Consider the following 12,831-nt stretch of genomic DNA (forward strand, 5'->3'; position numbering starts at 1 on the left):
TCAAGTGAACTAGATCAAGTTTGAAAAGAAATTTACGGACTCGTCCACGACATGGACCGTGGAGTCGGTTCTTTCCGATTATACTGGAATTCTAAAATTTGGCGAATGTGGCGGCGCCTTTGGTATTGCCTTTGATGTCTTTTATAAACAGAAGTGAGTTGTTTGTTATAAATTGACCCCACCGATAGAAATAATATGAATAAATACGAAAAATTACAGAAATATATCAGCTGTATAAATGAAATAGTAAGTGAATAAATATGGACTTTTCAATAAAAACCATACAAGCAGCTTTGATAATTGTATTTGTTTGTAATACTTATTAATATCTAAGAAAAATACCAGGTATATCCACAAAGTAAGTTTAATTTGGTTAAATAAGAAAGGTATGTACAGATACAGTCAAATATTCATTTTCACAGAAATTCAGAACTGTTAAACATACTTTTGGAAATTTCTTAGGCATTTGTCGCGTGACACAAGTGGAGTGTCGTAAGATACACATATTATATATCCTGTGATTATCCAAGGAAGAAAATTATTACCGTCTTAATTAAAGCGTTTCAAACACTGCACTGCCCACACGTTATGTTTTGTGTTGTTCAATTGTTCATTAAGAAATTTGGGCGAAATTATCGAAATTTCGGTTTTTCAATAACAATTTCCAACGCAAAAGTACTAATTGTAAATTTACGGTTTGACTTGAGCTTCTCCTTCATTGCTTCAACCAGTTAATCAGAAATCAAAGACGGGCGTCCACATTATTTATCATCGTGCACTGAACTGCTGATCTATCTTCTAATCATTGATTTCTTGGTTCAACTTTATCTATATTTCGAAAACGAATCACAGGTCTGAAATTTCCTCTGCTTGAATCAGCAGGCTCGCAAGTCCGATAATAATGCTGTCGCTTATAGGAATAGAAACGGAATTTACATTGTGGATATACCTTTTCGCAGGCAAAAGCACTGAATCGAGGATGGTCTCAGAAGTACTTGGACTAACCTAGAGATGACAGTAGTTGCTTGAAAAGTACTACTGTATTGGAAAATACACAATTTCTACAGCATAGGTTTTAAGTTTGAAGACGCCACGTTGCTTAGTATTTGTTTGCCAGCCGTAAACGTTTTCAGTGAATTTGTTAACATGGAATAAATTGGTGATCGTTGTGTGATACAAAAGAAAATCTACAAAGCGGTACTGAATGATCGTCTCATCCAGCGCGAGTTAGCAAACATAGTAGGCATTACAAAAAGTACGGTACAACGCTTTTAAACTGAAAATATCAAGCGAAAACGGCCGCATGTGGATAATAAGAAAGACAATGCACCAGCTCATACATCCGTTATTGCAATGGCCAAAAAGGATGATGAGGCGAGGTTTATATATCACAGGAACTATCACGAGGACGAAAATCTATTAAATTTCATGAGTTTAAGAAGATATAAAATGTATTATAATATATTTATCAAGTGATAACACATCTCGTATTTCTTTTCATAAAGGAGTTTTATCAACTTCCTATGTTGATGACATGTCGTATTTATATTGACTAAAAATCCATTTTTATATCAGAATAAGTTTCTTTTTTTTATCATATGAAATTTATTCTTAATTGACAATACAAAGGAGCTATTTTTCAGCCGCTTTTATGAAAGTGTATATTTCCATCGACAGCATACAGTCCTTTGTGTTATCCTATCTCTTCTTGAATACATTGTTAGATATTTCATCTATGGAAAACGTTAATCCTGATAAATATATCAAAGAGTAAAGATCGAGGATTGGTTATTTGGCTGTTTTCCAATAAGGGGAAATATATTGCTTGATGTAGAAAAATTTTCAGTCGAACTCCATTATTTGTTCCACAAAGACTGAAAATCGTATGTGAATGAATAAAGTTTTATTAGAAACCAATGAAATGTTAATATATAAGTTGGTTCATAGAATTGGAATGTATTAGAATTAAACTCAAATATTTAATCATTGCTTCTGTAATGTCTTTTCTAAATACCACATCACATGGAAGATTGCCATGTGATTGTGATCACTTCAACTACTTGTATTCACACGAAGTAGGGATAGAAGCAAAAACTTCATTTCTCTCGCTTGAATCTATGTTAAATCAAATATATCTGTGTCTTCCTCCTAGTTATTATTTGATAATGATAACAATTTTATTGTTAGAACATAATGAAGCTTGCACCTATATCATGCCAGATTTGTTTATATGAATAAAATACACTACCGGTTAAAAGTTTTTGCAAACCCCGTAGTTTGCGGGATACGCAGCAAATGAAAACAAATAAATTTTTATATTTATCATTGAGAGAATATAGCGGGTGACAAATGGGAAGTTACCTAAAGTAATCACTTAAAATTTTGAAATGGGTGCAGGGAAAAAATAATAAAAACATACATTGAGTCACTGCAGCATTCATATTTAAAATGGGTTCCAGTTTAAGTGAAAGTTTTCAACAGATACAATCACGATTTAAGAAAAAAAATGACAAAATCTGGCTGGAGAATGACTATTAAGTGATTTCCATCTGATATTACACAATAATCAAGTCGTTTTTGAGAACTTTGATGAATTGTAGATGAAGAAATATTAGACTAATAGCTCCTCTCAAATAATCTTTTGTCTTGAGTTTTTCTGCATAACAGTAATGTTTCAGGAAGCAATATAAGAAGAAATCACACGGGTTTAAGTCCGGGGCTCTTCTATATCTATCTTCTAAGAGTATTTTTACTGACTACTATTTTACTTATGTTTCAGTATAGTATAGTTTTTACGTCTAGAAGTTTAGAATAAAAGCTTCTTTTTCTCCGTTCGTAAGGTCATTTTAAAGTACATGCAATCTCAATAGAAACTGACAACAATCTACGTGGGCCCAGTCTTACACGGTAGAGTAGAGGGTGAAATTTATGCACATACTTTGGACAACTTCCCATTTGTCACCAAGTCTGTAGTTTTTACATATATAAATTTTTTATTCATCGATATAACCCCCTTTTGCTTTTATTATTTCGGTACAGAATTTTGGCATTCTTTGTAACAATTTCAATGAATAATCTTCGTCTATTTTGTTCCTTTCGTTTTTCAGGATATTCCAAAGATATGAGATGAAAGTAACACTGTTTTCTGACTTCCCTGTCCAATTTGTCCCACAACTTAACCGGGTTGAGGTCGGGTGACTGTGATGGCCAAATTATTACTTTTAGTACATTCTTCCTTTCCAATTCTTTCAAATACTCTTTAAAGAATTGTTGGGATCATTGTCATGATTGAACATAAATTCCCGATCAGGCTCTGACCAACGTACTACATTTTCCTTTATAGCCTTTTTTCTTTAAAATCTCCAGTTTTTACCAGGTCTTCAATTGCCCTTCCTCCAAATGATCCTGTTTTCTTAGACCTAAAAACCTTTAAACGTATTTCGTCCAATTTTTATGTTTTTTAACTCACTGCAACATTTTAACTTTATTTTGACTACTTTTTTCCAAACCCAAAATAAAAAACAAAAAAAATTTACTCTGATACCTTCCAATCCTCTTTATACAAAAGGATTGGAAGAAATATTTAGCAGAGTGGGTTTCAAATTGGTTTATAGATCCAACAATACATTAGAACAATTGTCGGGCAATCCTGAGAATAAAACAACCAAATTTTGAAAAGAGTGGTGTATATGAAATTAGCTATGGTGATTATGACGGAAAGTATATTGAACAGACTAGGAGATCCGTTATTGTCCGGTTTAAAGAGCACATGGGTCATTTGAAATATCAATCATGACATAAATATTAATAATGTAAGATTGTTAAAAAATGTTTCCAATAATGAATTGATGGATGCATTAAAATTGCTAGATGTGAGATTAGCTTAAATGGGGACAAAGGGCCAATTTAGTATAAAACATGTTAGTGAAGACATTAGATTTCAGTTTACCTTCAGTCTCTGAAGACGATAACTTGGTTATCGAAACACGCGTCAAACAGTGTAATTGTGTGAGTGTTGGTGTAGTGGTGGTGTAAACAGTGTGATCAGTATGAATATCACCAACAGTTGTAGAAATTTCAGTCTTAATATTTTGGTATAAACTGTCCAAGAGCCACTACCTTTCCATATTTTTGGAAATAAATTATATTGTATTTTAGACTGCTTCAATATTTCCATTGCTTTTACATTCAATATTTGATTTGCTTATTTTCTAAAACCAGATCTTTCTCTATACGTTTTTCATTCTATATCTGTTTTTAGTTAACTACTATTTTTCGTAGTCCTGCAGATGTCTGCTATGCTTTTATCTGACTTCCTCTGATACCTACTACACCAATTTTACTATAGTAATCTCGTTCACTCTAGTTTGAAAACTAATCCGCTATACATGGGCAAATACGAGCAGCTTATTTTTTATTGGTTATTTGTCATTCTTACATGTTTATTTTTGATCAAGTCTAATGAGTAAGAAGTTACTGAAGCTTGAGATTTTCGTACTTTTTTGGCTCGGTAACCGTCTGGCAGGATTCAATTTCAAATTCAATAAAAATGTTTTCTAAAAACGAAGAGCAGAGAAAAAATGAAGTCACTCGCCAAAGACCGAAACGGAAAAAAGTGTTTTCAGTAAGATCTCAAAACAAAGAAGGTGCTTAACTATTTCCCTTTCAAAGAACGCATTTTGAATAGATAAAGGATGAAGGTTCCAGTCAAAAGCTTGCGATAAAGTCTAAAAAATCGCTATAGATGCTGTATAATAAATAATTTACACAGCATGTTTCATTAGCTATAATTTCATTAATTTTAACTGTAACATCTACAACAAATTAACATACCAAACTAAAATAATCAAAATGACTGATTTGTAAAGGTTGAGTTTTGAATTTCCGTCGAAAATAGAAGGCGACGTTCGAAATGGTTTATGAAAATCTGAGTTAATATCCGTAGTTAGCTGATTATTGATCTACCTGATTCCACATCATAATTTCCGAGTCATATTATTATTATTTATTATTAGTAGTGTTAAACGAAATTATTTAGTGCATTGTGAATCAAAAATTTATGTGATTTACTCTATGTACATCGCCTTCTTTGAATCAAGATTAGCAAACACACTCGGTATCATTTATTTTTAGTAAAAGAAAAGAAATATTGTTTGAACGAAATATTTTTTTCCTTTTCAGATAATCACCCTTGAGCTGTTTGTTGATCACTTACCAGCTGTCTCTTCCCATGCCAGTTCTTCTTCTGTATTTTCCACCATGCCTTTTCCCCATATCATTAAATCCCCAAAACCTATAATTTCATTCGTTTTCGTAGGCGTAGAATTGAACTGGCAACAGTGGATTTTCAAATTATCCTGTATTTCCTCTTTTTACCTGTAGTTTTCATCACCGTAGGACATGGCGTGATGTCAACTGCGAAACGGCTCGTCTTGAGCTGGCGGGGAGGTAAGCTGCTAAAATTTCACTAGTAGATATTAAATAATCAGTCTCCAAAATAGTTAATTATTATACAAGTTGTTAAGACACTGTTTTTTACAATGTGTCAAAGTTGTCTGATAAAACAAACGCAAAATTTTCCCTATTTTCCCCTACTTTCTATTTCAAATTAAAAAGTTATTATATTAGGAAAATTTTGGTAACAATAATTGGGTGGTAGCACTGATAAACAAACTAGATGAGCTATGGGTAGAGAACGAGGTGAAGAATTTACTTACACACCTCCAGAATTACGTAAATTGGCAGTAGAGACCATAAATAAGTAAGCTTCCACATATTCGAAGTTGCAGGTCTGCGCTTACCAGAAAAAATTTTCACAAGGTTATCAACCTAAAATATCACCAGTTTTTGAATCTGATACCATCCATCGTTTTATTGCTGAAGCTGATGATAACGTGTAATTGGCAATGAACGTAGCTATTTAATTATACAAAGTGAGTTTAATGTACGGAACGCCTCAATTATCTCGGAAACGGCTTGTACGATTTTTATAAGTTTTTGTGCGCAAGGATTTTGTGATACGAATGGTATTTACATTATTTTTCATTTAATATTCTCTATACCTAAATGCCTTTCAAAGGTCTATCAAAATCGTCATCTGACAACGCTTTAACCATCGTAATTTGGTATGGATGGAATTTATTATCACGTAAAATTTCTTTAAGGATATTTGAGAAATATCAAGTTCCCTTGTCTAGTACTCAAGTCTTCTAGCAGGACTCAAACATCTAAAGATTTATTTTCAGTTGATGCAGCTTTTCTGTCTCCTGATTTGGATAAATCTTTTACTGAACCAGTTTCGTTAAACTTTTTAATTGACAGTTGATGTTCTTATGAAATTTCGGTTAGGATATAAATTATTAAAGATATTACACGTTTCTTGTTGACTTATGGCATTTTGGTATAGAGAATATCACATAAAAAATAATCAGTATTTCTCGAGGATTCCTAAAAACAAAAAATACAAGGTGATCTATTTGAAATAATAAAGTTCTGACAACAATGTAAATACCACCAAAATACCGGCTGTATGACAAGACTCTTGTACACAAAAATCTATGAAAATCCATACATAAAACTCACTCTGTATACGGATTCCACCCCAATATCCGAAATTGTCAAATTCTCTTTATACTCGTCACTGTTTTAGGAGGTCCACTTGGCAAATACAGACGGTAACTTGGTTAAAAAAAAAACGGCATGGAGGTTGGAGATCTTCGTTTATTGCGGAGATCTACACTGACAATTCTATCAAGAAAAAAATGGAAGTAGCTCAAAAGTTATCTTCAGAGATATATCAACCATCAACATCATTTTCTTCATGTTTACATTTACACAAATTATTATCTTACAGAAGTGAAACTAGTGGTGACCAAAACGTTGTACTTATTAAAGGTTATGGACCAGCCGAAACGATTTTAAATCAATGCCAATGCAGTGTCAGAAAGACAACATAAGAAGGGTGGAGCTAAAGAGTATAAAATAGAAGGAATTTATATCGGGAGTCTGGAGTTTATTTCTGTTGCTTATGGTTCATTATGATACTTCATCTTAGAGTTCCTAAAGGATCTTTAATTGCCCTTTGTTCGTTGGTGTCTTATCACGTGCCATTTATTGTATTTTGGAATATTGATTGATGATGAAACTTAATATTTATCAATCTACATATAGGTGGTTGTCAAATGTCAAATATTATGGCTGCGTTCAGAAATTTAATTTGTGACAAAACATCAAGGAAAACCAAAATTGTTGTTTTAATTCAATTTCGAGAATTTCCATATTTATTCTCCTTTGAAACCTTCTCTGGACTTCCATAAATAATTCAAGACCAAAATTAGTCAAATCGGTCCAGCAGTTCTCGAGCTTTAGCGAGAGTAACGAATAGCAATTAATTTTTAAATATATATAGATAATAAAATGACTTTTTGCCCTCTTCAGCTCTATCTTGAGCCTCTTTTACTAATGTGGGCTCGGAACTACTTGTGGAAAGTTAGGTAATGCGGATCCACAACCTTTAATAGATTGATAATCACACCTGCAATTTTGAGGTTATGTTTAAAGCTCGCGACTTCCGTTGGTCGTTGACTCGTTGCCGGCTGTTTCTACAATTTACAAAGTACCTATTCATATGAATATCATCATACTTTTGCCTATTTGCGTATCTTACTAAGTGCAAAATTAAAAAATATATTTTTCTTCTCTTTTAACAAATAGTCTGGTAACTTCTGCGTATTCCGTTCGCACAGCTAAACTTTCAGGCAATAATTGGTTTTGGATGCTTCCAGGTAGAAAACAATCTCACGATAGTTCATCAGGACGTTTGGTGGGTCATCGCGTCGGACCTATTCACGACTCCCACGAATTGGATGAGATTGCTGTGGTGTCTAATGCTGAACAAGGGCACATTAAGTATGGCAGCGGTACGACGTTGTCGACTATCAACGGCCCGAGATTGGTACCAGGTAAGTACGTGGAAAATTTTCGTTAAGATAGAAATAACAAAACATCTTCAGTGCAGCATTTTTTTTCATAGTAATCAATAAATTAAGTTTATTAATTGAATTTTCCACTTCAATTCTACCATGCTAGAAATGTCTAGCTTTTTAGTTTCTTTTTGTGTTTGTTTGTTATTTTTCTACTATTAAGCTGAAATTCGTGTTTATTTTCGTTCCCTAGCTGTAGCTGTACTCTTGTTAATAACGTTTGTCTCTAAAATATGACCTATTTAGATTTTGTCGAGAATTTCCCTATGCGTTCTAATGTTTGTTAGGGTGCTAAATCTTCGTTAATCAACAGTACAAACAGAATAATTCTACTAAATTTAATCACCTCTTCTTGTGCGTCGTTAGAAATTTTATTAATTAACGCTCAACAGAATCAGTGTTACGAGTTCAGTTAAAAATTAATAATTCAATCATAATACGAGGATAGTTTCAGAAGTATCGGGCCCCATAAAAAAAAACAAGCAAAAATTTTAGTGAAAAATGTATTTATTCTTCGACGTCATCTTTTTTTAGCTCCATACACTTTTACCAGCGGAACCCTTTTTTTAATAAGAATCGTCTAATTCCCCAAGATAATCATTAACTGCCGACATCACCTCTTGATTGCTGGAAAATCGATGATATTTTTTCCAAGTGTGGGAACAGAAAATAATCTATGGGTCTAAATCTGATATATGGTTCATGAGGTAGCAATTCAAACTTCTAGTCATTAATTTTGGCCATTGCAATAACGGATGTGCGAGCTGGTGCATTGTCTTGATGAAACAACACTGTCTTCTTAGTCAAATGCGGCCGTTTTCTCTTAATTTCTTCGCTCAAACGTTGCATTAAGTTCGTATTGTAATCGCCGTTACTAGTTTTTTCTTTTTCAAGATAGTCAAAGGAAATTATCCCATGCGAAATCCAAAAAACCAACGCTATGACCTTGCCTGCAGATGGAGCGCACTTTGCCTTCTTCGGAGTCGCTTCTCCCTTTTCAGTTCACTGTGTTGATCGTCCTTTTTTTTCGGAAATGAAGTGATGGACTCACGTTTTATTCATGGCTGAGGAACGGCGCAAATATTCGGCTTTATTCCTGTGGAACATTGTCAAACACTTGATAGAAACATCTTCAAGATGCTGTTTTTATTCCATTCGTCACAGCGCACAGCTTTCTCATTTCTGAATTTTTGAGTTAATATGCGATATACCGCACTTTTTTAAATGTCTACTATGTCTGTTAGCTCTCGTACTTTCAGTCGACGATCATCCAGTACCGCTTTTTAGATTTTCCTCTACATTTCTGGAGTCGTCTCCGCATTTGGTCGACCATAGCGATTCTGGTCTTTCAAATTTATTGAAATTATCAACAAAGAATATTTCTAATTGTTTGATATATTCTACGATATTACTTGGACGTAAATTCAGACCTTTCAGAATTAGAATATGCTCTATGCTCTAAAAAAATAGAAGCTTCTCTTTTTATATTCATTATCGAATATTATACAGGTACTGCAAGAGAGTTGCAAAATACTTTTTTTAAGAGATAGTCAGTAATATAAACCGAAGCATTGCTGTCTGTAATTGAAAGAATTTATAGTCGCATGTAAAAACTTTAACTGGCATTCGTCAATTGTTGATACTTTCAAAAATCGTTAAAATGGCCCAAATTTAATAACGAAGATTATGTAAATTTGCTCTTAATACATGGTGAATGTGACAAAGTTGTTACAAGAACAAGTACTTTATTTGCTGCAAGATATCCAGATAGACCACGACCAAATCCGTATACTGTTAAAAGAATCCTCAACAATTTGAAGCTATACGGTTCGTTTGAAGCAAAAGTTAATAGAATTAAACCGGTTATTGACCTGCATCTACATCTCTAAAAATTTACAGAAAACATTCACTGGATAACGGTACGGGTGGTTCTATTTGAAAAAATAAATATTTAATAAGTTACAACTTTGAACTCTTTTTATACACACCCTGTATAAAATGGAAAATTTTTCAACATAGATTCAAATACGTCTGACCTTGCTAAAAGCAACCGGATAGAAACCATTTTTATATCTTCAAGGGTACCCTCGTTAAAAAATAATTTATAAGGGTCTGCAGCCGTCAAATTTTATTTCAAAAAAATCAATCACACAAAAAATATGCATTTTTCGGAAAAAGTTTCCAGTGTATACTAACATTTTACGTAGATTTCAAAAATGTATTAATATACAGGATGTTCTGTTTAAAATAACAAAAATATAATCACAATTTTTGAAAATATTTTAGTTAAAAAGAACGTATCCAAAAACCCAAATGTAGAAATTTTCACGATTCTACTATGAGTATTTTGCTATACACATAGTTTTAACTCGTCTTGGGACACCCTGTATATATAAGTATATATAGAAATCATTAATTTTCCAGTAAGAATGAAAACTAAAAGAGAAATTTTTAGAAAACAAATTATCATATTAAATGAAAATAAAATAACGGAATATTAATTTTTGAAAGAGAAATTTGATATTTTTTCAATTGTTTAGAATGTAAAACATTTTTTGAATGTAAATACCCTGTGAATATAAATTTTATTCCTGTTTTTAATTTCATTATTAAAATCTTGAGCCGCATAATTTCCCGTCTAATCTTCATGACAACCACAATCACGAGTTGGTACAATGTAAGTCGGTCATCTTTGAAAATATTTTAGTTAAAATGATCGTACCCGAAAACCCAAACGTAAAAATTTGGGACCCGTGTATAGTTACCTTTGATTCTAGCGTTTACAAAATTTTCAATACAATTTTCATATCAATATTTGTTTTTAACTTCAAAATAGGATTTATTTGTGGCGGTAATCTCAATTTGAAAACAAAAAAAATCACTAGGGGCTCGATCTGCAGAATACTGAAGTTATTGGACGCCCAATTAATGTTGCTTCGACATCGTTTTTACTGATTTGTGACGCGGTGCATTGTCTTGATGAAACAGCACTTACTTCTTTCTCAAATGAGACTGTTTCTCGCGGTTTCGTGATAGAGACCATGTTCATGGTTTTTCCTTTTCAAGATTATACCATGCGCATCTCAAAATACTGATGCCATGAGCTTTCCAACGGAGTTTAGAGTTCTTGTTTTAGAAATGACTGTCTGTTTTCACTAATTTAATGTTTTCTGGAGTATTTTCTCGTGATTTTCATCCCCAGCGCAACCAATTTTGAATTATTGAAAATGATGGACACTCGTCACCGAATACAGCATCCATTCTGTTTTTTATTTGTACTGGTTTTGATCCTGCTTCGATTAAAAATTTTATACCAGCGCGAAACTCAATTTGAGTCATTTCTAAAACAACTAAGTGGTCCTTCGATCTCTACTGTGATAAACTGGATAAAAGTACTAAAAACTGACGCTCATATTTAAATATAGTTACTTTAATTTTAAGGGTTGTAAACTAAGATGCAACATGTTGTTGAAAATTCATTCCTTACACTCTAAATCACGTTTCCTTTTGGATAACATGGGTTACGTAAGTGATGAACTCTGTAAAATATTTTATCAAGAAACTTCAGATTATGAGAAGGGTTATAAGGGCAGATGAGAGCAAGCAATGCTTGAAAATTACTGTTGGAGCATTTAAAGGAATACTGCTACTATAGAACGAAAATCAATCGTTCGAAAATAAATCGTTTATCAATATAGAATAAACATTTCCAGTAAAATCAATAAAATTGTTGTTTTTATTTAATTTGGCGACTCATAGTTACGTAATGTCAATCCAGTGGAAAAGAAAAACGATCGAAACAAATAGAGAAATCAATTATAAAAGCTTTTTGTAGATAAAAAATCTTTTAGATGATGTGATAATGGATACGATCCTTCCAGAGACAGTCAAGAAGTTGTGGGAGGACTGGGTGTGAAAATTAAAATGTGTATAGATTCTGATATGAGTAAGGTCTTCAAGTCATTTGCGAAGGATATATTCTGTATTTAAATTAAGCCATCGGAGACTTCTGGCAAGCAATCTCTGTGAAAATACGTTTGAGCGATCTAACATCGCTAGTGGAAAACTCGTTCAGTAATTAGAACAGACAGGTAAGCAAGTTGAGTGAAGAAACTGCTGGACTAGATCAGTGGTGAAAAAGAATATCAACAAAGTCAAGTTTCAAGCAGGGCGAGTTAGATATAGAAATGGATTAGTTCAACAAATAGTCAGAATAAGTTTATTATGATCACGCATTATTCAAGATTCGTTTTAAGATGAGAGTTATCCAGAAACGAAGCTTAAATTTTTGGAATTAATTGATTGAATCTGTCTTTTAAACCTGTGGCCAAAACTGACTTCTCTTGTTCCATTATCTTTAGAATAAGCTTGAAACCGCGTTTGAATTTTAATAAATTTCGGTTCCACTTTAAAGCTATTTTCAAGAGTGAGGTTATTTCTTCATTGATAAGAAGTGATCCGATTCCGTGGTCACAATCTGCCTACTTCACGCAACAAATCATCCCTTTGTGGTTCATTCCAAAGCCTCAATCTGCCTATCCCTTGGATTTTCACCAGGAAAATGATAGCTTAAGCATGGAAGGAGACTGCCTTTCTGTCGCACTTCTTGTTGTGTTGTTAACGTCTCTAATTCCATGTTTCTGCTTATTACCTAATTTCTCGTTTCTATATACAAGCATATAGTTAATTTGCTGCTTCTTTTTTGAAGGTTCTTCTATATCTTCGATCGTGGGGCTTATTAAAACCTTTTTCCATTCTTTTTCTGATTATTTGTTCAGAAAGCTGTAGTGATGTACATAACGATATTTCTAGTAATTAGAAAACGATTTTTCAAATACTTTTCGTTTAT

The 12,831-nt window shown here is 32.9% G+C and overlaps 1 protein-coding gene across 2 annotated transcripts in view; it reads left to right on the plus strand.

Annotated features, from left to right (window-relative positions):
• The window catches only part of LOC130901196 (cyclic nucleotide-gated channel rod photoreceptor subunit alpha), a 386,005-nt gene that overhangs the window by 66,436 nt on the left and 306,738 nt on the right, over nucleotides 1–12,831 (plus strand). For both annotated transcript variants that reach the window (XM_057812379.1, XM_057812380.1), the window contains exons 2-3: nucleotides 5,182–5,448; nucleotides 7,785–7,961. In XM_057812379.1, the coding sequence (XP_057668362.1) occupies nucleotides 5,409–5,448; nucleotides 7,785–7,961 (217 nt within the window). In that variant the 5' untranslated portion in view covers nucleotides 5,182–5,408. The remainder of the gene's footprint in view (nucleotides 1–5,181; nucleotides 5,449–7,784; nucleotides 7,962–12,831) is intronic.

This window comes from Diorhabda carinulata, chromosome X (genome assembly GCF_026250575.1).
Source record: "Diorhabda carinulata isolate Delta chromosome X, icDioCari1.1, whole genome shotgun sequence".
Lineage (NCBI taxonomy): Eukaryota > Metazoa > Arthropoda > Insecta > Coleoptera > Chrysomelidae > Diorhabda > Diorhabda carinulata.